We start from the raw sequence: 26738 nt of genomic DNA, 5'->3' as shown, positions 1-26738 counted from the left end.
AATGGTTTTGAATCCTGGCCCTGGCCCTGCTGCTTTTTGATTAATATCCTTGAATGAGGGACCTAACTTCTGGGCTTTGGTTTTCTCTTCTGTTAAGTGGGATAATAACCAAACCTATTTCACAGAGTTGTTATAAGAGTGGGAAGAGATAATGCATGTTAAAAACTTGGCATAATGCTAGACGTGTGGCTTTCTGGGTGTGGGAACTTGTTCTGAAACTTGGGAGAGCGTGGGGGTGATGGTAGAGTCAGGGGAATGGGCAGATTGTTCAGGGGACAGCTGTCTGGGGGCTGTGCATATGTGGGGTGAGAAGAAGACCAAGAAGAACCAGGGAAGGTCAGGAGTGTTGAGAGAGGACACAGGTTCCCAGGGTTATGAATGTTAACCATTTGCGTTCTCAGTTGTAATGTACGATAACGTGTACCCACTTACTAATACTCTTCTTATTAAAACTGTTATGTAATTATGCTTCCTCCTAATTTTCATGTAAGGCTTTGTATGTTTATGATTTATATGTATATGTACACATATACATATATGATAAAATCTATGTTGTATTGGTATTTCAATGTTTTAGTCTTTGGTGAATAATTTTAAAGTGTTAGCCTGTTACTTCTATATAGTAAATTTTATTTGTGGGCATACTCCTTACTCTTTCTCCAATATGATAATCACTCTAATTTTTTCCTTCTCATTCTGAATTTGCAAAAAGCAGGGCATCAAATTAGAGTTTAGCATAGAAATGAAAAGTGCTTTTTTTGATTTCTTAATGGTAGCAATGAGTATAAATCTTTTAATTGTTTTTTTTCCTGGTGTTCTAAATAATAGATTCTTTATACAATTGCATATGTACGAGTGGATGAACCTACCATTGGTGATCCAGAGGATTTTTGTCAAGACTGGATAAACCATGTATCACATTGATTGTAGAGGTTAGTAGTTCCTTAGTTCCTTAGGATGTGTGCATTTTTTTTGTAGTAGCATTTAAAAATGCATAGGTTATCAAGTAGCAAGTGGTTTTCAACCAAGATCTTCATGGGTTTTTTCTCCTTTTCTAGCTATCCCAAGAGAGTTAGTGAAGTGCATGTTAGTGTATATATTCCTGAAGCCTCTATTCTCTGTCTTTGCATAAACATAATTCTAAAAAATTAGCAAGAGAGAGAAAAAGATAAAACTTGAAGACATTACTTACCAGTGTGCACAAGGAAAAGACTGTGAGTGTTAGTTTACAAGTAGTATTATTGTTTGCTACAACCACAAAAAATGATTTTACATGCTCCAGGAATGTCATCTTGGAGTTGTTTTATTTGTAAAAATTAAAAAAAAAAAGGCATTGAAAGAGGCATCATCATAGTAATTGGATATTCCTAATTTTGCCTTTTTGACATGTACTATGATGGAAAAGCCACTAAATTCTACTTCATTCTGGGGCTGAATAAGACTGGTGTTAGTGTCATTCTTGGGTGATATTGGATGGTCCTTTGATTGAAACTCTGTAAATTCAGATCGCAATTCTCTGATACCATGAACTCAATATCCAGTGAGTACCTGGGATGTTGTGGCTTCAATCCAAAGGTGCATCTGTTGCTTTCTTCTAATTTAATTATTGCTTTCCCCTTCCCCCAGTGCATTCTGTTTTTCAGTGCGTATATTGCTGATGATGGTGTGATTGCTTAACTCAGGTGGAATTTTGAGGGATAGAATGAATGGAATATTTCATAAATCAAAGCTCAACTTTAGCATAAACTTTGGTTTATTTTTACTATCTCGCATATCTTCATTCCATTATAGAGAAATGGAAAACTGGGAGGTTGGAGGAATTGTTTAGAAGAGAAATGAGAACATTGTTTATTTGCTCCTAGATTCTTTCTCAGTGCTTTTGGGCCTGTGACAGATGTGTTAATGAAATTTTGATATACTTATCGCAAGCAGGTCAAACCACAAATGCTGGAATTTAAATAGTGAGTTAAATAAAGAATTTTCTAGAGGTTACACATTGAAATGAGCATTGTCCTAAGTGATTAGCTGCTTTGAACGCATCTTAACTATCACACGTTTGACTTTTATGCAGTGTGAACTCTTGCATAGTATGTATTGTCTCCTCTAAGCTGGCTTTCATAAGCTGAACTAATCTTTCTGCTCATCAGTTTATTAACACTGATTTCTAACTGGGCACCTGCCAGCTGCTGTCTCTGGGGGAAAGGGCTTCCTTGGGAGGTGGGAGTGTTTGTGGCACTCAGTGCATCTGGAGTCTGGCACTTATTCATTATATCTAGGGTACAGATGAGGCCTTTCTGTCTCACCACTTGGCCCAGCCCTGCCAAGCTAACCCTATGACTTCTTCCTTTCCTCCCTGCTTGTGCGTGTGTGTGTGTGTGTGTGTGTGTGGAAGGGGGCAGTGGGGTGTGTGTGTGAGCAGGAGAGAGAGGGTAGTCTTGCTTGGGGCTAGGCTGGGTTGGGAGAGGGCTTAAAGTAGCCTGACCTCATATCCAGGTGGCTAGGACTTTGGAAGTGGCAGGAGAAGAAACACTCCTTTCCTCCTCCCTGCTCAGAGTCAAGAGTGCATCCTGGTGCAGAGGTTTCCATATTGGAGTATCTGCCTGGGTCCTGGGGGTAAGATGGTGGGCTAGAGGACAGGAAGTTGGTCTGTCTGGTTGCCTTAATTTTGGGAGTAAGGGGTACCAGCAGCAACTGTGTCAGCAAGAGCCTCCTACTCCAAATCTCATTTCTTGCAGAGGTTCTTATCTGTCTCCCCTCTGGGCAGCCCTGGCTGGGGGGAGGCAGCTCCTGCAGAGCCATGATGGAATGGGTCCTCTCCTCACCCCTGGCCTATGTTGATGTTTACTACTGGACTTGCTGACGTTATTTATTTATTTATTTATGATCTTATTTATGATTTTATTTATTTATTTGAGAGAGCGCGAGAGGGAGCGCCAGAGCACAAGCAGGGGGAGGGGCAGAAGGAAAGGGACAAGCAGACTCCCCACTGAGGGAGCTGGTGCCCCTTGATCCTATGATCCTGCAGTCATGACCTGAGCTGAAGGCAGACACTTAACAGAGTCACCCAGGTACCCCTTGATGTTCTCTTTTTAAGTATGTTTGTACTTAATACTTTATTTTTTTAAGGTGGGGAGTGGGGGCAAACATCTGTTTAAAAACCTGGGAATAGAGATCAAAATTGAAAGCATTAATTCCTGAAGAAGTATCTTGCTGGCCTCATTTGGATTTTTGTTAAGTATTAGAATGGCATTTAATGAATCTAAATGGCATATAGAACTCAAAAGATAATGTGGACTTTACTTTAACATTGGTTAGTATCTGGTTAGATTTATAGTTCACAGGATTGATCTACCAGGAAGGATTATTATGTATAAAATCTAGATGGCGGGCAGTCCAGGTGGCTCAGCGGTTTAGCGCTGCCTTTGGCCCAGGGTGTGATCCTAGGGACTTGGGATTGAGTCCCATGTCGGGCTCCCTGTGTGGAGCCTGCTTCTCCCTCTGCCTGTGTCTCTGCCTCTCTCTCTCTCTCTTTCTGTGTCTCTCATGAATAAATAAATAAAATCTTAAAAAAAAAAGTCTAGATGGCAGCGAGGCCTTCCTTACCCTTTGTAGTTTCAGCCTCACACTCCTAATCACAGAGATTGTCAAAGTCCAGAGGTGGTCATCTCTCCTTCACTCTCCCTCCCCCATCACATCTTGTTTTTGTGAATTTCCTAGAATTTAGTTTACTTATGCTTTTCTTAGGTGTTAGGTTCCCATTTCTGAAAATGATATTTTGGTGTCACTCATGTCAGTTTGGACATGAAAACCCACTTGTTTCACTGGTTTAAATACGTACATACTCCACTTTCAAGCATTTCAGTAATTTAGTTAACTCTGGAAGATGTGAGTCATGAGGAAGGGCTTGGTATAGAGTGTTTGACTTTCTATTCTTTCACTGGTCTATCCTCTTTCTCCATCTTTTTGTTTTCTCCTCTGCACTTTGTAGTAACCACTGTATCCTTTCTGATTTGAAGCAGACTGGTTCTTCCACACAATCAGACCTTCTAGAATTCCTCCCACTTTTTTTTTTTTAACCCTAAGCATTTGTCACAGTAATAAAATACATGCTGTAGACCCTTTTCCAAGAGATTCTGATGTCAGGTATTATAAATTGTTGCCAGTCTCCTCCTTTCCCTTGCTACAGATGTTAAGTGTATAAACTTCTAAATAACTTTTCTAATGCAGGAAATTAATATTTCATATATTCAACAGGTACTTGAGCAACTACTCTCTGCATGGGACTGAATTAAGTGCTGGGATACCCAGAGACTTAAGTCACAGTTTCTCAACCTGAAGAGCTCTATTAGAAGGATGGAGTGTACAAGTGGGTAGTTAGGTGGAATCAGATTGAGATCACACCTCAGAGAACTGCTTTGGTCTAGGAAGAGAAGATCGGGCAGTTACATAATGTGTAGCAAAACACAGTGAGTGCCAGGAGAGATGCAGAAGAGGTCTATGGGAGTTTGTAAGGCCCAGATGGGATGTGTAAGTGTGCTGCAGGTAATATCTGAGCTGGACCTTGGGTGGGAGGACTTAGCTGTGTGGAGATGGAGAGGTAGGAGAGCTTGGGAGAGTATTCCCGGTTGGGATACTTGGCTGACTAAATAATTGAGCAGGGAAAACATGGCATGCTTAAGTGATTACAGTTTGGATCACTGTTGCTGGAGTAATGGAGGGCCTTGGTTGAGAAGATTCCTTTGGGGCTAGATTGGTCCATACTTAGGAAGGACTCTTTCTCTGATCTGATAATTCACCCTGGGCATGTGCTAGCTGCTTATTATTTTTTTTTAATGTACTTTTATAGAGGTCCTTCTTTTTTTATCCCCTTTGGCCAAGACCGTCTGTTTGTATTTGGACCCAGTTGTAAGCCGGCTTAAGCAAAAACAGGAAACTTATTTTGGGGAGTTTTATGGAAGCAGGAGGGGCCTTAAAGAACTAGAAATCATCCAGTTTTTCTAGCTGCTCTCTTAGCCTTTGTGCCCATTCTTTCTTCAGGCCAGCTTCTTCTGATTTTGTGTTCCCTAGAGTAGGCTAAAGATGACCATGTCCTATCTACTGGCTTTATTCTTCTGGCACTCAAGGGGGCTTGACTTTCTGGTCCCACCTCTGAATTGCTGAGGAAGGTATGAATTGAGTCAGGACCCATCCTGACCCATTGACTGTGGCCAGGGTACAGAGTCATGTTGTATGTTGTTGTCCAGCAAGCCTTCGTATCATTGCCACTCCCTTTCTCTGCTTCCACAGTACTGCAATTTAGCATGCTGGAAGAAGCATTGGGTTTGGGGTTGAACTGGCCTGGAGTTTGAACCCTAACCCTGACACTTTCTACCTTGTAGTCTTGATCAACATTCTTGTTTGTTTGTTTATTTTTTTCATTCTTAATTCTAGGTCTGTTTCTTCATCTGTAAGTTGGAGCTAATATTACCCGATTTCTATAAATACTATTTATGAAGGAGGTACTGCATTCTAATGTGTTCTTGGCTCAACTTAAAATTAGTCTTACTAGCTTGGTGACCTTTGGCAAATCAGATCTCTGGCCTGTTTTTCATCTATAAATGCAGACAGTTAGTTGCCCCCTTGATGTGTTTTGAGGCTCAAAAGACCATATGAAACTGCTTTATGACTATAGTGTGTATGTATGTATGAATCAGAAGAAAGTAAATACCATGAGGGAGAGTATTTCCTTGTGACGTTATTCCATTATAGTTTAGTGTATTTCTATGGTAACTTGACAGATCTTTCTCAAAATATCTTGCAGCTTTAGATTATTAATTGATTTATGATGCAGTGGGTCGGTCTAGGTATTTTCAGCTTTCCATTTCAGTCTCAGCTTCCACTTAAGCTCTAACCTGATTTGCAATTTACAATTTATAATTTAAAATATTCAGAAAAAATAATGTTCTTTGTAGAAAACTTCTTAAGCAGCATTAAAAACTTCCCTAAACTTGTTACCCTGAAATAACTGTTTTCTCTCTCTCTCTCTTTTTTAAAGAATTATTTATTTATTTATGATAGACAGAGAGAGAGAGAGAGAGAGAGGCAGAGTGTGTCACAGGCAGAGGGAGAAGCAGGCTCTGTGCAGGGAGACCGATGTGGGACTCGATCCCGGGACTCCAGGATCATGCCCTGGGCCAAAGGCAGGCGCTAAACCCCTGAGCCACCCAGGGATCCCCTGTTTTCTCTCTCTTTTTTTTTTCTCTTTTTAATTAAAACAAGTAATTCATGCTCATGAAGCAAATTAGTAATGACATAAAATTAAACAAGCCAAAAAATAATCCTCTGAAAATCTACCACATGGAGATAACCAGTACCTTAAATTTAGTGACTTTTCCTTTTTTTTTTTTTTTTTTTGATGGTATATCTTTGCATTGCACGCTTTGTAAGGAATGTTGTTTTTTTTTTTTTTGTAAGGAATGTTTTTATGTTCAAGTTGTTATGAAAAGATGATACATCTGATGAAATGGATATATTGCTTTTTCTTTTCTTTCTTTCTTCCTTCTTTCTTTCTTTCTTTCTTTCTTTCTTTCTTTCTTTCTTTCTTTCTTTCTTTCTTTCTTTCTTTCTTTCTTCTTTCAACTTTTTCTGTAGAAGTGATGATGTGAGTGAAAAACCAGTGTTTGCTTTTTCTAATACTGTGAAAAAATAGCCTTTCCTCCTTAACTCAGAAGTCAAAGTTGTATTTTCTTGGAGTGATCTGAAGGATGAGTGATTTATGTGGACAGTTTTATTTGTCAGGAATAGTTATGTGTTTTCAGAAATATCAGTGGTTAATGGATAACGCTGAAGTGAGTGAAGTCCTTGAACCTTTACTGGTTATTTCTTCCTTGTGAGGGGTAGAGGGAAGGAAGGTCCCTTCTTTGTCTTTACATAGAGAAATTAAAGACAGGTGAATAATATGAATTATAGAAATACTCAATGGAAGTAAATGAATATATTTATTTTTAGTAGGATTTTTTTCCTATGTGAATATAATAGTTGACATAAACTGGAAAATTTTTTTTTGTTTTGGGGATTGAAGAATTTCAGTGTTTTGATATATTTTTTTGAGACCTAAGTTTTGTTTTTTTTTAAGATTTATTTATTTTAGAGAGTGCGTGCACACAGGAGTGGGGAGGGTACAGAAGGAGAGGGGGAGAGAGAGAATCTTAAGCAGACTCCATGCCCAGTGCAGAGCCCAATGCAGGGCTCATCTCACGATTCTGAGATCATGATAGCTGAAATCAAGAGTTGGACGTTCAACAAACTGAGCCACCAGGTGCCCCTGAGACTAAGTTTTTTTTTTTTTTTAAGACTTTGCTTTTTTTTTTTTTATATTTATTTATTTATGAGAGAGAGAGAGAGAGAGAGGGAAAGAGGCAGAGACACAGGAGGAGGGAGAAGCAGGCTCCATGCTGGGAGCCCGACGTGGGACTCGATCCTGGGACTCCAGGATCACGTCCTGGGCCAAAGGCAGGCCTAAACAAACCGCTGAGCCACCCAGTGATCCCCAGACTATCTTTTTTTTTTTTTTTTAAATCTCTTATTTATTTATGATAGTCACAGAGAGAGAGAGAGAGAGAGGCAGAGACACAGGCAGAGGGAGAAGCAGGCTTCATGCACCGGGAGCCCGACGTGGGATTCGATCCCAGGTCTCCAGGATCGCGTCTCCAGGATCGTGCCCTGGGCCAAAGGCAGGCGCCAAACCGCTGCACCACCCAGGGATTCCCCCAGACTCTCTTTTTTAAGAGTGGTTTTAGATTTACAACAAAATTGAGACGGCACAGAGATTTCCCATGTAATCCTCTGCTTCACTCTCGCAACTCCCTACCACTGCACGGAATCCCCCATCTAACATCACTCACCAGCATGGAACCTTTTTTAACTGAGGATAAACTACACTGACATATAATCACCTGAAGTCCATAGTTTTTTTTTTTTTTTTTTTTTTTAAGATAGATTTATTATTTATTTATTTATTTATTTATTTATTTATTTATTTATTTAGTAGATTTTATTTATTTTGTCATGAGAGACACAGAGAGAGAGGCAGAGACAGAGACAGAGGGAGAAGCAGGCTCCCTGCGGGAAGCCCAATGCAGGACTTGATCCCAGGACCCCGGGATCATGCCCTGAGCTGCTGAAGGTGGATGCTCAACTGCTGAGCCAACAGTAGTCCCTGAAATCCATAGTTTATATTACAATTCACTCTTGGTGTTCTGTATTGTATGGGTTTGGACTTATACCCATCTTTATAATATACAGAGTATTTTCACTGACCTGGAAATCCTGTGTTCTCCTCTTTGTTCATCCCTCCTTCCCCATTCCTTTCTGACAACCACTGATCTTTTTACTGTCTCCACTGTTACGCCTTCTCTAGAATATTATACATTTGGAATCAGATGGTATGTAGCCTTTTCAGATTGGCCTCTCTCACTTAGTAGTTTGCCTTTAAGGTTCCTTCATGTCTTTCTATGACTTGAAAGCTCATTTCTATTTGGCACTGAAAAATACTCTGTTGTTTGTATGTGCCAGTTTATTTATCCACTCACCTACTGAAGGGTATCTTGGTTGCTTCCAAGAGTTGGCGATTAAGAATAAAGCTGCTCTAAACATCCCTGTCCAGGTCTTGGTGTGGACATAAGTTTTCAGCTCCTTTGGGTAAATACCAAGGAGTGCAATTGCTGGATCATATGGGTGAAACTTTTTAGTTTTGTAAGGGACCTCCAAAGTGTCTTCCAAAGACTATGCCATTTTGCATCCCCACCAGTAAATATTCTTATTTTTGTTCTTCCATATTCTTTAAGGCTCCTCTTCAGCTATAAAATTCTGTGATTTAAATTTATTTCTTTATCCTTGAAACATAACTTCTTTCAAAAATTTTTTTTGTAAGAAATGTATTTTTACTGAAGAATATTTGAAAAGTACATGAAAGTATAAAGAAAAAAAATTACTGCTATATTTTCTTCCTCTTTTTATATAGTTGTATCATAAAACAAAATTAGTATGGTGTATATATTCTTTTTTAAAATAATGAAATCTTTCAAGTATGAAGAAAATATAGAGATTAATCTTAGAAACACTTCTGTATGTCCCACCCATCTTTGTAAAATCTTTATTTTTTTTTGCTCTTAGCAAAAAACTTTTTTCTTAAAAGAAATATATATAAGAGATATATATACAGTTCAAGCCCCCTGTGCTACCCCTTACAAATGTTCTTTCCATTCTCTTTTTTTTCTTCTCTCCTTTTACTTCTTCCTTCCTTCCTTCTAGCTCAGAGGTTGTCATTTCTGTGTTGTATGTATATTCTATACGACATATTTACATTGCATTTAAAAACTTCACATAGGGGATCCCTGGGTGGCTCAGCAGTTTAGCACCTGCCTTTGGCCCAGGGCGTGATCCTGGAGTCCCAGGATCGAGTCCCTCATCCGGCTCCCAGCATGGAGCCTGCTTCTCCCTCTGCCTGTGTCTCTACCTCTCTCTCTCTTTCTCTCTATCATGAATAAATAAATAAAATCTTAAAAAAATAAAAAAATAAAAACTTTACATAAGTAGAATCAAACTGTATACATCCTTCTGTACTTGCTTTCTTTGATCTTAGGTTTTTAGATATTGTCTTGTTGGTCCATGTGACATTTAACTCTTGTTTATTTTGCTGTCATATGACCCTGCCACAATTTCTTTATCCATTTTCCTGTTGACTGAGATTTATTTATTTAAAAGAGTTTGTTATTTATTTTTTGATGAGAGGCAGAGACACAGGCAGAGGGAGAAGCAGGCTCCCTGCAGGGACTCGACCCCAAGACCCCAGGATCACGCCCTGAGCTGAAGGCAGACTCTCAGCCACTGAGCCACCTAGGTGTCCCGTTGACTGACATTTAGGTCGTTTCCATGATTTTTCTTTTACTGATCCTGAGTGTATGATCATTTTCTTATAGGTGTTCTTGTGCTGCTTGTCATTCCCTAGGAGAGTTTTTCTCCAGGAAGAGGTTACATGAAACGTGGTCTGAGGACGGGAGAATTATTTTTTGCAAATTGGGGGAACTGTGAAAGAATCATTGTTAATTTAACTTTTCTTACCCTAGTAAGACTTTTTCAATGAAGGAAGAGTGTTCCTCATCTTTTTCTGACTGGTGCTAGTTTGCAGCTGGGTTACTTTGAACAGCACTGATTTTAGGGTATGTTACCCTGGAGTAGCATTGCTTCAGATTTGTTTTCAGAGATTGTATGGGTTTGCACTCCATCAGCAGTGAACTCAGGTAATCTCTTGGTTTGTTTCCAGTCTTTGCCAACAATTGGTAGTTAGATTTGCAAAGTTTTTCTGATGTGAAAGGTGCAATATTGTAGCTTATCGTGTTAATTTTGCATACTCTTGACCAGTGTGATTGAGCATCTTTTTATGTGTTATTTAGTATATGAGTCTCATCTTTAAATTGCCTGCTTCTGGCCTTTTTAATTAAAATTTTGGATTAATTTGCATTTTCTTGATTTGCAGAAATGTTTAAAGTATCCTGTGTTCAAGTCTTTTTCATTAAAAACATTATTGCTATTTATAACTTTTTATTTTATGGTGTGTTTTATGATATTTTTAACTCTTAACCCATTAGTCTTTTAAGTTTTGTGCTTGAGTTTTAATTTTCCTTTCTCAGTTTTATTTTAAAATCTTTAAAATTCTACTTTTTACATATGTCATTAGCCTACTTGCAAGGGATTTTTAGGTATTTCTTTTCTATGTGGGGAAATAAAAATTTTTTTTCCAGCTTTGACTAGTTCGTTTTTTCTTTCCCTAGTTCTTCTGACCTCATACTCAGTTTTTCTTCCTATTTTTGTACACTATCATTTCCTTTTTTGAATTCTTCTTCCTTTATCCTTAAATGCTGTTGTCTTGAGCAGTCTATCTCTGGCCTTCTGTTACTTTCTTTCAGCATACGACTAGCATATACAAGTGCTGCAAACCTATGCCACATCCTTGCCTCTTCCTTCTTCACTCTGTAATCTGTGACCACCAAGCTCTGACACACTGAGGTTTCAGTAAATACCTGAATAAGTACATGAGTGACCCAGCTAAGGAAGTTACTGCTTCACAGTGGAAGTAGGAGGGTACCTGGCCTTGCAGGAGGAGAGAATTTAGATGAACAGGGAGGAGGTGGAAGGATGAGTTGCAACTTGACACATTTGGTGTTAGCTCTGGATTTGTCTTAGCTGTCCCTTGAATGAGACAAAGTCACGTGATCTTTTGGTGATGCTCTCAAACAGGGCTCCTGTGTGTGATGTGGTATGGGTAGCATAGTGCCCTATAGAATATGGGATGATTGTTGCAGACAGTTGCACACGGTAGGCAAGGTTTCTTAGACTGAAGGTCAGAAGGCTCCGTTCTAGTTCTTGCACTGCTGCTAATTACCTCTTTGAACCTAGGTGGGTCCCTGAAATGCACTGTTTTTTATGTTGAACAGTCTTTCAGTCCTTTCCAGCTGTGAGTTCAGTAGAAGTTTTTGTAGTACAGGTTTCAAAAATTTTTTTCTTGGATAGTAGGTTCATGGGTGTTTATAATAATTCATGAAACTGCACACTTATATTTTGTGCACTTTTGGAAATGTTTTTTTTCAGAATAAGATTTTATTATTTTATTTTATTTTATTTTATTTTATTTTATTTTATTTTATTTTATTTTATTTTATTTATTTTTTTGGAAAATATTTTTAAAACCCACAAAAGACTGGGTTTCTTACATCTACATGGCATACCCCCTTTCGTTCCCCGAAATTCCAACTAGATTAAAGACTTGAATGCAGAAAGCAAAATCATAAGAGCAAGAAGAAAGAGAAATCTATAGATCAGTAGATAACGGCAGGGATCTTCAGGGCCCACCCCCAGGTTAAGTGATTTGTTAGGAGAATTTACAGGACTCAACATATATTTGTACTCATGTCTAAGATTTATTATCACGAAAGGATAAAGAGAAAAATCAGCAAAGGGAAAAGGCACATGGAGCAAAGTCCAGAGGAAACCAGGTACAAGCTTCCAAAAGTCTTCTCCCAGTGGAGTCACACGGAGCATGCTTAATTCCTCTAGCAATGAGCTCTGACAACACGTGTGACATCTTGTCTACCAGAGATGCTCATTAGAGACTCTGCCGAGGGCTTTTAATCAGTACCGGTCATGTTGGCATCTTCTAACACGCGCCAAAATTCCAGGTTCTGAGAAGGAAAGCAGGTGTTCAGCATAAACCATATTATTGGACAAAGGGCTTAGGCACAGTGCCACTATTACCAGTTCTGAGAGCGGGGGGATATCTCCTGAAATCCATCTCCATATGCCAGCCAACGGCCAGCCTGGCAGGCAGACATTTCTAAGGATAGCAGTCTCAGGCCTGCTATGTTAACTCTTTTCTGTAGAATATACTGTTTTTTTTTTTTTTGTTGTTGTTGTTGTTTTGTTTTGTTTTGTTTTTGTAATCTTAGAGTAAGAAAGGCATTTCTAAGCATGACTAGAAGCTCTGAAGCCATAAAAGGAAGGAAGGGTAAATTTATATTTTAAAAACTTAATATGAAAAGAAAGTGCTGTAGTCACAAGGCATACTAGGTAAAAAAAAGTATTTATGATGTGTGGGAGAATAGAGGCAGATATTTTCCCCCAATATATAAAAGCTCTTACAAGTCAGCAATTCAAAAGAATAATGAGTAATTTGCTGAAGAAGATATTTCAAAGAACCAATAAATATTTAAGAAAATACTTTACCTCAGTGATAGGTATAAAGTAAGACAACAGTGTGATCCCTTTTCATCTATCATATTCAGCTAAGATTGATTGCTTACAATCTTTATAAAATTGATTACTCAGAGTAGGAGTGGGTATGGGGAAATTGCTACTTACATACACTGCTGGTGGTATGAATTAGCATAGACTTTTCTTTTTTTAATTAAGTTTTTAATTTTAACTCCAGTATAGTTAACATACGGTATTATACTGATTTCAGGTATACAGTATAGTGATTCAACACTCTGTACATTATTCAGTAGCACAGACTTTTTGAGGTATTTTTCCAAAATCTGTTAAACTTGATGACACACCTACCCTTTGACTCAGCAGTTCCATTTCTAGGGTTTTAACTTACAGAAACCCATGTAAGTGCACGGGTGCATGGATAAGAATGTTCTTTGAATGCTTTGAAGCATTGTTTGTGGTACTATAAAACTAGTAATAACAGGAATAGAGGATTAGGATAGACAAAGTTTCCAGGTAGCCATTAACGATTGGATTTTTATTTAGTACTATGGGAATATATTTAAGATTTTATATGTACCCAGACATTTTAGTGTTCTTTATTTGGTATTTAAAACCTGACCTGAATGGATATGTGGTTCTTTATAATCTTTGTCCCACTTAGTGTGTGTGTCCATATGTTTTATTACAGAAATAGGAATGTATTTGATTACAGGTACTACTCTAGAACCAATTGGATGGATAGGGTTATTTGAAATACACAGTATATACACCATGTTATCATTCTAAAATTTAAAACGTCCTGAGACATATATTGCTCCAAAGGTTTCCGATAAAGGATTTGTGTTCAAAGGAAAAAAGAAAGGCAAACTGTAAAATACTCTATGTCATATTCCAGTTTTTAGGTTAAAATAATGTTAGTTTTATGAATAGGAAATCATTGCTCAGAATATATTCTCCACATATAACAGTAATTGAGGTTATTGCAATGTCTTTTTTCGTAAGTGAAAATAACTTGATAAGAGTTTGTATACAATAAAGGTCAGAATTGTAGAGAGGATGAAACTTGCTTCTGGGGCAGCCCCGGTGGCTCAGTGGTTTAGTGCCGCCTGCAGCCCAGGGTGTGATCCTGGGGACCCTGATCGAGTCCCACATCAGGCTCCTTGCATGGAGCCTGCTTCTCCTTCTGCCTGTGTCTCTGCTTCTCTCTCTTCTCTCTGTGTGTTCTCATGAATAAATAAATGAAATCTTTATAAAAAAAAAAAAGAAACTTGCTTCTGACTCTGAAGTAGTGTTTGTCATCACAACAGTATCTGGAGGATCTCACTTCCTACAACTAAAAACGGAGTCTGTGTGAAAGATGAATTTGAGTGTTGGATTTTTTTTGAATTTTCAGAACTTTTGGTTACAGTCCTTTTTCTGACTATACACTTTTGGGGTCCTAGGCCTAATTTGCCTTGTCACTTTGATGAGGTTGTTTCCTGGGTTGGGTAAGGGCATAGAGTTCAGATTTAGATTATTTTTTTAAAAGACTTTATTTATTTATTCATGAGAGACACAGAGAGAGAGAGGCAGAGACACACAGGCAGAGGGAGAAGTAGGTTTCCTGCGGGGAGCCCAACACGGGCCCTGACCCCGGGATCCCAGGATCATGTGCTGAGCTGAAGGCAGACACTCAACTGCTGAGCCGCCCAGGCATCCCAGATTCTTTTTTTTAAGATTTTATTTATTATTTCTAGAGAGAGCAAGAGCTTAAGTGGGGGTGGGGTGGGGGAGGCAGAGGGAGAAGCAGACTCCCCGCTGAGGAGGGAGGCAGTAAGTAGGGCTCAATCCCAGAACCCATGAGCTCATGACCTGAATTGAAGGCAGCCACTTAACTGACTGAGCCACCCAGGCACCCCAGAGTTGAGATTCTTTCTGTGCCTCTAAAAAACAGGATTCAGGGACCATACTTGGCTAAATCTTTACTTTTTATTTTGTTAGCTTTGACAGGTTGATAAATTTAGCACTTGATTATATCAGCACTTATTTACATTTCTTTTCATAAAGCTTGAACATGATTAATTACCTTTTATTTAAAATATGATGTGTATCTAAAGATGGCATTAGAGTGTTACACTGATCCTCAAAGAGTGTAGCAAGCTTGAACTCTTCCTCAGGTACAATTGATTTGTTTTGGAGGGACCGCACCTGATGTTTGGTGCCCTTTTGGCATTCCCATATTCCCATCATAAATAATTTTATTGGATTTAGAATGCTACATTTTCTTTTCTAGAGAGTGAGAAAGTTTAGCACTATACTGGGGATACATGGGAAGAAACCAAATGGTTGTATGAAAAATGAAAGAGACATGCTTCACTTGGTTTTTTAAGCCTTTAGTACAAATTCTCTAGGTCAGTTTGTTATGAAGAATTTAACTTTCTGCTGTCTTCCACAGAACAATTCTTCCGTAGTTTCTTTTCTTTCCCCTAAAGATTTTATTATTTTTTATTTGAGAGAGAATGAGCAGTGGGGTGGGGTAGAGGGAGAGAGAAAGAGAGAGGGAGAGAGAAGTAGACTCCCACTGAGCAGGAAGCCCAATGCAGAGTTCAATCCCAGGACCCAGAGATCAGGACCTGAGCCCAAGGCCAGTGCTTAACCAACTGAGCCACCCAGGCGCCCCCTTCCATAGTGTCTGTAGCTAAAATCTCTGGGCAGTTTTTACTGCCGAAGATCTGTGAGGCACTAGGGCAGAGCCTCCTGTAACTGGCACAGATGTTGTGGATTGATTTCCTAGCGACCACGTAGAATCATCTGGTCTGCTAATCTCACAGCCATCCTGCCTGCCTTTCCTCTTCCTCCTCCTTTTCTTCATTATTAATTTTAAAAGCTAAACTTTATTTGGATTTCACCACTTTTTCCCATTAATGTCCTCTTTTTGTTCCAGAATCCAACCCAGGGCACCATGCTGCGGTTAGTTGTCCGGTTTCCCCATCTCTTCTGGTCTGTGACAGTTTCTTAGCCTTTCCTTGTTTTTCATGATCTTGAAAGTCTTGAACGGTACTGGCTGAGTATCCTGTAGAAGGTCTTCCAATTTGGGTTTTTCTAGTTGTTTTACTGATAATTAGATAGGGGGTGTGGGGCTTTATGAAAAAACACCACAGAGGTGCAGTGCCCTTCTTGTCACATCCTATCAGGGATCGTGATATCCATGTGACATCAGTCATGGTGTTAGCTTTGATCACCTGGTTAAGAAATAGTATTTATCAAATGTCTCCAATGTAGGGTTAACATTTTCCTCTCTTTATCTTTGGAGGCAAGTCACTAAATCTAGTCTACTTTCTTTAAGAGGGTGGAGGTAGAAATGAAGCTGTACCTCCAGCAGGGGGAGGTATCTACATATATTATTTGAAATTTTTTTATAAGAAAATGTTTTTCCCCAGGGAATTTAATCATTTAATCAGTTATTTACATCAGCATGGATTCATGTAGATATATTGTATACTTTGGGTTATAATTCAATTCTGCGTTATTTATTTTCTCCTTCAGATTATTCTGGTCTTGTCCACGTTGAGACTCTTTCAGGTGGCTCCTGTAGACCTTTGACATGTTCCAGGCCCCATTTTCTTTTAGCATTACCAGATCCTTCAGATTCATCTTGCTTATTTTCGTTGCCCCAGCTCCAGAATCAGTCATTTTTTTCAAGTCAGTACCATTGGAGAATGGTATTTCAAAACCAAGATTTGGGTGCAGGGTGTGCTTGTTGCTACCAGAATGTCTTGCCTCTATGTTCTCGCAGTGTGTGTGTGTGTGTGTGTGTGTTTGTGTGTGTGTGTGTGTGTGTATGTGCGCGTGTGCCTATGTGTGTCTTTAAAAAATTATGGAAAATTTCAAGCATACACAGAAGTATAAATTCTTTGTATCTAACATGCAGCTTGAATATCCATTGGTGGCCAATCTTAGTTTCATTTATACGGCCTCTTCCCATTCCTCACCCTTCTGCACCTGACTATTATTTTTTATGAGGACCGACATGAGTCTCCTTATTTACTTATATTAAAAAATAAAAATTGTACATATTTAAGGTGTACAGTGTGATGATTTGATATACATGTACATGTGGGATTATTACTGTAGTCAAGCTAATTAACATATCTTCTCACATAGTTACCTTTTGTGTGTGTGGTGAGAACATCCAAAATTTACTCTCTTAGCTAATTTCTAGTACACTTTTGGTTATTTCAAGTAAATCCAGGAACCGAATTATTTCACCTTTAGATATTTCAGATATTTCAGTCTTGATCTCTGAAAAATAAAGACTCTCTTAAATAAAATTTTAAATTGAGGTATAACTGGATAGAAAGTATGAAAGTGTAGAGCTTGATGAATTTTTATCAAGATATATATCTCTGTAACCATCACCCAGAACAAGATACAGGTCCTATCTAGCCCCCTAGAAGTCTTCTTAATCACCAGTGATAATCACCTTTAAAAACAAACATAAACCACAATACCATTATTATACCTAAAAAATTAACAGTAATTCCTTAAAAGAAAATGCCCAGTTGTTTGCAATTGGTAGGTTCCCCTGTCACTACCCCTCCCGTCCCTCATAATGTCCTGGTTACTTGTTCTGTACTTTGTCACAGTCGGGGTTTTACAGAGAACATCATGGTGGTGGTGGTGAACATGTTTCTCTCATAGCGGCTTTCTTGGTTGAGACTGGTCTCTCACATTTTGCTTAGGTAATCCCAGTATGGTTAGTGGGCAGTGGTTCTGTCTTTGGAGAAACTTCTTCAGTAGGATGGCTTCACCAAGTATATATTGTCCCTGGTGTCTGATTAAAGTTCTCTTTCCTCTGCTAGCTAGATCTAGATTTCTTCCAAAACTTTGTATTCTTTTCAGTATACAAATCCTTTGGAAGAAAGAAATAGCTGTATGTAGGAGAGAATTTTGATATTCTTGGCTTTCTTTTCCTCTCTTCTAGGGGCTAATTGACCAGGACAGTTGTAAGAAAGTATAGTTAGCTAGTAAACCTTTTTAGTGTTGTTACCTAGTGTGTCAGAGTCATCTGCCTACAGGGCTAGTTGTGGTTAATCATGACAGATCTGCAGTACAGAAAAAGGATTATGCTATAAAAATACTTAGTTTTGGTTGTGTTTGATTTGTTAAGTTCTTCTTTTTTTCTTCTTATATTATAGATCAGCTTGAACGGGTCTTTTTACGACTTGGCCATGCTGAAACAGATGAACAGTTACAGAATATTATATCTAAATTCCTTCCTCCTGTTTTGCTCAAGCTGTCCAGCACCCAAGAAGGAGTACGCAAAAAGGTAAGCATGTTGGGACAGTTGAGGGAATTAAATGGTGAGAGTAAATGGATATATATTATGAAGTGAGTTTTCTCTTCTCATTATTGAAATCTAGGTTTATGTTCTCATTATGGCCTTTCAAAATGGAGAGTAAGTCTGGGACCAGCTTACATGATTTAAAAGTAGCTTTTGTATGCTTAGCACAGCTGCATTTAGTACCAACTGTATACTTGGCATCAGTGCCAGATGATATAATTGAGATAATTATTCTGAATATGTGGAGGCTTGATCTAAAATCCACGCCCTTGATTCCAGTGTGAAAGTCAGGTGGTAATGGAGCAAAATTATTCTTTAGCATTAGATGACTGTGAATACAACCTTCATTAAAATTAAGCAAAATATATATATATTTTAAAGCAAGATATTGTACAGCTCCTGTCTTAGGATTTTGTAAAGTACTGTCACCAAAAGTTAGATAACTGTCACATCAAGATCGATCCTTCTTTTTCCTTTTTCCTTTTTCCTTTCCTTTCCGATTTTGTTTATTTGAGAGAGAGAGAGCACAAGTGGAGAGGAAGGACAGAGAGAGAGGGACAAGCAGACTCCCTGCTGAGCAGGGAGGGTTCTATCTCAGGACTCTGGGATCATGACCTGAGCCGAAGGCACATGCTTAACTGAATGAGCCACTCAGGCGCCCCAGGATCTTTCCTTTCCCTTTCCTTTTCTTTGGATTTTATTTTTGAGTAATTTCTACAACCACTCTGGGGCTCGAACTTAGAATCCTGACAAGAGTTGTGTGCTTTACCAACTGAGCCAGCTAGGCACTCCTCAAGATTTTCTTTTTAATCTAAATGTTCTACAGGGAACATTTGTCCCCTTCATTTTTAAAATCGTTCATTAGTCTTCTGGTATATTTATACTAGACCTTCAGGTCTTAGAGCTGTCATCATGTTTCATCCCTTGGGCCACCCTGATTGATTGACAATGGCTCCTTGGAGGTCTGCCCTGAGAGGGATTCTGAGGCCCAATTTGGGTTCATTGGACAAAAAACATCCTTAAGAATGTCTGTTATGTTTGCAGGAAGAGACAGGACATTCTTGTCCGGTATTTGACATGCCTGTTGTTAACACTGCCTTGCTGAATACATATGTATTTGATCTTGTCATTGTCCTATTTAAAACTCTTCTGTGGCCTTCCATTACCCTCAGGAGAGCAAGGTATAATAAAGAGCCATGTTGGTTTCTGGTTGCTTATTTAGCTTCTTCAGTCTCATCACTCGTTTGGCAAATACTGAATGCTTTCTACTGTATTCCAGGTGTTAGGGACAGTGCTTTCTACTATATTTGCCAGGTGTTAGGGATACGCTGGTGAATGAAAGAAACATCTAGTTGGGAAGACTGGTATTAAAGAAATCAGGCAAATAGTATCCAGATATAAATTGTAATAAATGCCAAGATAGAAAACAATTCTATGAAAGAATATATTTGAGGACTTGCTTTAAACTGAATGTGGGGCATAAGGAAGGCGTCTGTGGTGTGTAGGAACTAGCCAGATAGAGACATGCAGAGACCATAGAAGACACAGAAGGCCCCATGCAGATGTTTTGAGTTGGAACAGCTGGTGACGCCTTCACGGAGCTGAAGGGCAGACGTGCACCCAGTGATAGGAGTGATAGGTCAGACATTGGGCAGAAGAAACAGGGATTCCAGTGGGCAGCTATTTGAAAGCTCACATGTAAATAATTTCAAGATGTGAAATTTTGTGATTGATGAAAATTTGCATTGATTTTCAGTTGTGTAATTTTGGGTTCCTAACTATCAATGTCATGATGTACATTAGATTTAACCAAGATATCCCTCAAGGTAGCTGGTGATTTGTGGATAAATTGAGTGAAAGAAATAAAAGTTTCAGATTTCTCATGACATATCATTAGAGTACATTTGCTGTTTTAAGGAAAATGAGGTTTGTTATGTATAATTCTACTTTATAGCCAACTTTAAATTTAGGCTGTCATTAGAATAGCTAAAAATTAAAGACTGACCATACCAAGTACTAACAAGGTTGGACTGGAACTCTCACAGACTGCTGGTTAGGAGTGTAAATTAGCATAATCACTTTGGAAAACTTCTTGGAAATACTCTAAAGTGTATCATATGCGTACTCCATGACGAAGCACATCCAGTCCTGAGTTTATATAAAACAAATACTGTATATGTGTGCACTAAAAGCCTACCTAAGAATGTTCATAGCAGCATTATTGGTAATAGCCCAAACTGGAAATAATCTCATGTCTGTCAGTAGGAGAGTGGATAAATTGTGGTATTTTCTTACTAGAGCAGTGAAAGTGAACTGCCAGCTATGAGCAACAACATGGATGAATCTCAGTTATGTCGAGGAAAATGTTCAGATATAAGTTACAAAAATTTAAACATGGTGTTCGAAGTCAGGATAGTAGTTACTTTGGCAAAGAAATATAGAGAGTTGGGGGGGGCATGAGGTGCAGGGCTTTTGTGGTTCTAGTGTATTTACTTTATGAAAATTTATTGAGCCATACACTCTGAATTGTGCACTTTAGCTATGTGTTATACTTTCAATTCAAAAAGCTTATTAATGAATAAATGAATATAAATGCATGAGTATTAAGAACTGGTATGGACAAGATACTATATACCCAAGGCTAGTGATTCTGTAGTTTACTGATAGGTTAATAGTTACCTAGTTGTCCATGGAGGAGGTTGGTTCAGTTGAAAAAAAATTTTTTTTAAGATTTTATTTATTTATGAGAGACATAGAGAGGCAGAGACACAGGCAGAGGGAGAAGCAGGCTCCATGTAGGGAGCCTGACATGGGACTTCTTGATCCTAGGACACTCCAGGATCATGCACTGGGCTGAAGGGAGGCGTAGGTGTTCAACTGCTGAACCACCCAGGCATCCCAAGTTGAAAAAATTTTTTTATATTTATGGGTTTATAGAGGGTTTCAGAAGGTGGATAACCAAACTTAGGAAATTAATATTTAATATAATATTGTTCGAAGAAAACTAAGTCATTAATTTATTTAAAGTAAAAAAAAAGATTAAAAAAAAGTATATGACTATGAGCATGATTGTTTTATTAGTAATGATTTCCCACTGAGTCCTTCCAGGACTCAGCCTCGATTAGATAGTCAGAAGAGGACTGTTTCCTTGAGCCTCGTTCCTCCTCATTCTTTCCCTGTCAGTCAGCTGGATCTTAGGTCTGGACAGTGAGGAAGTTGAGATGAAAATATGTGTGTAAGTTTTAATGCAAGTTTCTAGGTCTCTGTAAGGTATCAGTGGTTCCGAGAATGTCTCATGGTGACAGACAGACACTTCAGATGAATTGAACTCAACTATCAGTGTTGGAAAGGTTTAAAGGATGGGCTCTGGAGTCAGATCTTGGCTATGCTACCTAGTGGCTCAGTGTCCTCGGACAGGTTACTTCAGTTCTCTGGGCCTCTGTTTCCTTACCTATGAAATGGGAATGCCGTTCTACCTCTCTGGTTGTTGTGAGAATCAGATAGGAAATACAGAATGCTATGCAGAAGTGTGTTCTGCACAGAAACTGTTGATAAATGTCAGCAATTTCATTATGATTCATTAAACAGACAGATTATAGATTTGTTATTCTTAAAATTCACATTTCATTATTGTTCTAGGTTCATTTGAACTTCTGTTGTCAGAAATTGTCTTACAACTTACTTTCTTTATTTTTTAAAGATTTATGTATGTATTTTAGAGAGACCGAGAGACCTTGAGCATACATGTGAGTGGGGGGAGGGGCAAAGGGAAAGGGATGAGAGGAGTCCTGGCTGAGGGCAGAGCCCCACATGGGGCTTAATCCCATGGCCCTGAGATCATGACCTGAGCAGAAATCAAGAGTCGGACGCTTAACCAGCTGAGCCACCTGGGCGCCCCACTACAACTCTCTTTAGTACTTGCTTTGAGGGTAGAGTGTACATTTTGGAAATGATGGAAAATAGTGTAGACCTGGCCCTCCAGAGCAGATACCTCAAATCTGAGTCTTTCTCAGGTGAGGCTTTCTACAAATGTTATTTTTCAGTGCTCCATTTCTTCTCTTTGAGCAAGATAATCTCACTCTTAGAGTAAGAGCGGGGCCATCTGACATAAGCCTCTGGATTTTGCTTTCCACCCACAGGAATTACTGACTTGCAGATCTCTCTTTCTGTTCTCTCTTCCCACTTGAAAGACAGGAAGCTTGTTATTACTTAAAGCGCTTTAGTAGAATCAGATGATCTTCAGCATAAAGTAAAACTTCTCTAGCATTTTACCTGCGTCCTTTTGTAACCTGGGCCCTGCTGTTATCTCTTATCACTCTGCGTGTCAATCACATGCAGTATGTCACGTTAGAACTCATTCCTTCTTGTAACCGATTCTCTGCTTGGAAATTCATCTGGTTGTCAGGATTTAGTGTTCCTGTCACTTCCTAAGTCCTCCTTGATCTGGCAGTCTTTCTGTTCTGGAAACCCACAGAGTCTTGCATGTTTCCCTTTCTGTTGCGTTCACAGTGTACCTTAGCCTGTTTGGGCTGCTGTAACAGAAGGCCACAGACTGGGTGACTTAATAAACAGCATTTGATTTCTGTAGTTTCGGAGGCTGGGAGTCCAAGGTCAGGGTGCCAGCACGTTGGATTCCTAGTGGGGGGACCTTCCTGGTTGCTTGAGGGGAGCCTTCTTGCTGCTTTCTCACAAGAGGAAGAGAGACAGGACTCTGATCCTGTCATCCCCTTACTAGGACATCAATCTCATCATGGGGGCTCTACTCCCATGATGTTAGCCAAAGCTAAGTACCTCCTAAAGCCATCAAACTGGAGGTTAGGGCTTCAACAGATGAGTTTTGGGGAGACACAAACATTCCACCTGTGGCCCGGTGTGCTGCAGTTGTTTATTCACAGGGGCTCTGGGGGCTGTGCCTCAGTATAAGCTCATACGGGATCCTGGCTTTGGGGAACACAGCATTTTGGAGTAAGACCCTGATTTTTTAAATTCCCTTTCTGGGATGTCACATTTATGTCCTTGAAAAGCACAAAGTAGCCGCTACTTATCACATTAAGTCACAGTTGAGAAATGAATTTATTTTAAAGGTATCAATAATTTCAGTGCATATCTTTTTGTATCTTAGGTAATGGAACTGCTGGTCCATCTGAATAAGCGTATAAAAAGCCGCCCCAAGATACAGCTCCCGGTAGAGACACTACTGGTTCAATACCAGGACCCTGCTGCAGTTTCCTTTGTCACAGTGAGTGTTCTTTTGGACTACTTTCTGACTTACAGTGAGTTTTCTCTCCTAACATTTATTAGATGTCATCAATACATGGGCAAGTTTAGGATTTCACTTTAGACTAATTCTAAATGAAACATGAGAGGTTTTTCTTCAAATGACACACTGTTTTTCCACTGAAATGGTAGGAGCAGGATATAAGGCATGCGTTTCTGCTGGGCAAAGGAAGGTTGGTGAAATGACTTGTCAGGTATGCAGATCTACAAAGGAGTGATTTGATTCTTAGTCAAAGGTTGTATGAGGAGAGAGAAGAAAGGGTTGTGCAGCATAGGCATGGATAAGCAATAATAGAAGAAGGAAAAGAAAGGGTAAGTGGCAAGGATAGGAAGCTGAATTTTAAAATCTGTTAAAATTTCTATCTGTTTCTCATATATTTAGAAAGATATCCTTTTTAAAAGTGAAGTAAACTGAGGCTGGTAAGAAATGTTCCCATTGAATTGTCGTGTTCATGAAAAATAAATGTATAAAGATGTTGATGCCGTGTGAAGTCAGATGATCTTTTTGTGGCCCTAGCATTGAGGCTGAATCTATCGAGTTCTGACATCTGGATTCCAAACCTTTGGAGCCACCTACTGGTCCAGACATCTCTCTTTGCCTACTCTGGACATATAGCTAGCTTCATTACAGACGTTCCTTTCTTCAAGCAAATAGAAACATTGTGTGTCAGTAAAACTGCCAAATAGAATGTCTTCCAAACAATAACCTTATGAAGGCTGTTCTAAAGTGAAGAGTCCTTCAGAAAAGCAAATCTTTATCTTATGCATAGATCTGGATATACATTTATGAGTTTGCTTAAAATGCAGTGTTCATATGGATTCTAGGGATACAAACATACCTACAGCACTCAGTTTCCCTTGGTTCATCGTCCATTGGTCAGTTATCAGTGAGGAACCAGAGTGCTGCCTTGTACCAAGGTGGCTGTAGTGACTGACCAGTTGGGAAACAGCGGCCAAGGCTTTCACAGGGGTCTCCCCTTTGCTTGAAAGGATTAATGCAACATGCCGGGAGCTCTGGTGCTAACATGTGGTATATAGGTGCAGATAGGCCAAATGCTTGCTTTTTCTTCTCAGTGAAAATTGCGTATTTGCATGCTTTATCCTCCCCCCAACTTTGAGGCATAATTGACAAAATTGTATGTATTTAAAATGAAAAAACATGATGCTTGATACATGTGTGAGTGCTTCAGATTAGGTCGTGCTCCCTTACATGAGCACATCTTAAAGCAAGCATTTTTAGTAAGTAGGGCTAGCATTCTTCCTGAGATGTAATAGTTGATCAAGCTGTAATAAACATGTGATAAGCATACGGAGAGAGAAGGTGATTTCTTTGCTATAACTCCCTGAGTTATCAACCTTGTGTTTTCATTGAAATCCTAGAACATTTCCTTCACACTCACTTGCTTTTCTCTCATTGCATTAGAATTTTACGATAATTTATGTTAAGATGGGCTATCCTCGCCTACCAGTGGAAAAACAATGTGAACTGGCCCCTACGCTTCTTACTGCCATGGAAGGGAAGCCTCAGCCACAGCAGGATAGGTATGGTTTCCTCAGTTATCTTATCTCCCACCTGCATGAGTCAACAGCTACCTTTCATAAATAGAGTCACACATTTGGTTTTACTTGGGCCAGTGTGAAGGCTTGAGCTCTTTCAGCTGACAAATGATTGAAAAAAAAATTTTTTTTTTTTAAGATTTTATTTATCTATTCATGAGAGAGAGAGAGAGAGAGAGAGAGGCAGAGACACAGGCAGAGGGAGAAGCAGGCTCCATGCAGGGAGCCTGACGTGGGACTGGATCCCGGGTCTCCAGGATCACGCCCTGGCGCTAAACCACTGAGCCACCCAGGCTGCCCTGATTGAATTTTTTGTGTTACCTCAACATTACTGTTTTGGTAATTATCAAATTTCTTGATGTGAGCATATTGAAAAGTATGCAGAACTAACAACATGTTTCTCAGTCTAGATGCATTTATTTTGCCAATTCTTTTGAAGAAGCTAATTTCATGTGATTGCACAAATTAGTTATAAAGTGCTTTTCATCAAAACATTTCTATCTTGGAGTATATGAAGTTTTAGAGCAGTTTTCTTAAAGGAACAGATCACTTGTTTCTATTAATATGGGAATTGGAGAGGTGAAAAGATTTGCATAACACTCTTAGTTTCAGATTTGGCTCTAAGTACTGTAGTGTAGCTTGGTCAGCATCATCAGGAAGAGCGCAGAAACTGTGGAGGCAAAGTGGAGTTAAATGATGGTTTACTTTGCCTTTTAGAGCACATGTATTTTTAAAAGAGAGACTGTAATATGGATATTTACAAATAAATTAAACAGTACAAGCACTCTTTGAAGTTTTCATGTGTAATGAAAGAAGGAATTTCTGTTATATAAGTTCACACGTTGGAAATTTTCATATTCAAAATAGTACCATTATCGGTTTTTAATTTCTTTAGATTTAGAATAACTTTTTAAATTAACTGTAGAAAAGAAAAAAATTATTGAAGGAACATATTATAAGTTGAACTATACCTAAAGTTTAATAGAAAATCTCTTTTGGTAACTTTAGATACTAACACTGAGGGCATATTATAAACATTTTTTCCCAGTGTTTTTGGTGATGACCCAGATTGGTAAAATGGCAAAGAAACAAAGCTAGGCCAGCTCCTAAATTAGGACTTTGTAAGTTGGTGGTTTTGAAAGTGCAGGGCCCTTACACTTGCCACTTTTTGTTAGTGATTTTTGTTTTGTCTGTTATGTGCATGTATAAAAGACTTATTTTTAAAGTAGTTGCAATAAATGTAATTGTTTTTTCAGCTTAATGCATCTTTTAATACCAACCCTTTTTCACATGAAATACCCTGTTGAATCATCAAAATCAGCTTCTCCGTTTAATCTTGCTGAGAAACCAAAGACTGTGCAGCTGCTTTTGGACTTCATGCTAGATGTCCTTCTGATGCCTTATGGGTAGGTTAAAAAAGAAAAACATAGCAACCTTGTTATTAACTGCTTTCACTATGTAGGGTTAAGTACTATTTTAAATGGTTCAGCTTTCACTTGAAAATGTCTGTGTCTCAGGTTTTCATTTTTGCTGTAGCCCTGACCTCTTCTAAACCCCAGCCTCACCACTTGTTGACCTTATAGGTGTGGAGCTGCTTTAGGATTTCAGACTCAATCTGTCCCAGCTGAAATCAGTCTTTCCCCATAAAAATAGTTCCTTTTCTTTAATTGCTGTCAGTGCTGCGATGGTTCTCTTAGCCTCGTTGGTGTGCAGTTAAAAAACGCCTCCAGCCCTCCTTTTTCTTGTTGCTAATACCAGCCCCCTGATACCCCCTCCCTGCTAACTGACTCGTCCCAGAACCACTCTCACCACTGCCCACTGCGGGCTAGCTTCA

At 38.9% G+C, this 26738-nt stretch overlaps 1 protein-coding gene across 7 annotated transcripts in view; it reads left to right on the top strand.

Moving 5' to 3' along the window:
• The window catches only part of ECPAS (Ecm29 proteasome adaptor and scaffold), a 98477-nt gene that overhangs the window by 7394 nt on the left and 64345 nt on the right, over positions 1-26738 (top strand). For 3 of the 7 annotated variants that reach the window (XM_049091892.1, XM_035696785.2, XM_035696784.2), the window contains exons 2-6: positions 829-932; positions 17925-18055; positions 23193-23309; positions 24771-24889; positions 26161-26310. In XM_049091892.1, the coding sequence (XP_048947849.1) occupies positions 911-932; positions 17925-18055; positions 23193-23309; positions 24771-24889; positions 26161-26310 (539 nt within the window). In that variant the 5' untranslated portion in view covers positions 829-910. Of the gene's footprint in view, positions 1-828; positions 933-17924; positions 18056-23187; positions 23310-24770; positions 24890-26160; positions 26311-26738 lie in introns of those variants that run through there. The other 4 variants (XM_035696786.2, XM_035696783.2, XM_035696787.2 and 1 more) reach the window with 2 other exon arrangements.

The sequence above is a fragment of the Canis lupus genome, chromosome 11, assembly GCF_003254725.2.
Source record: "Canis lupus dingo isolate Sandy chromosome 11, ASM325472v2, whole genome shotgun sequence".
Lineage (NCBI taxonomy): Eukaryota > Metazoa > Chordata > Mammalia > Carnivora > Canidae > Canis > Canis lupus.
The sequence above is the reverse complement of the archived record's forward strand: the minus strand, read 5'-3'. Positions and strand labels throughout refer to the sequence as shown.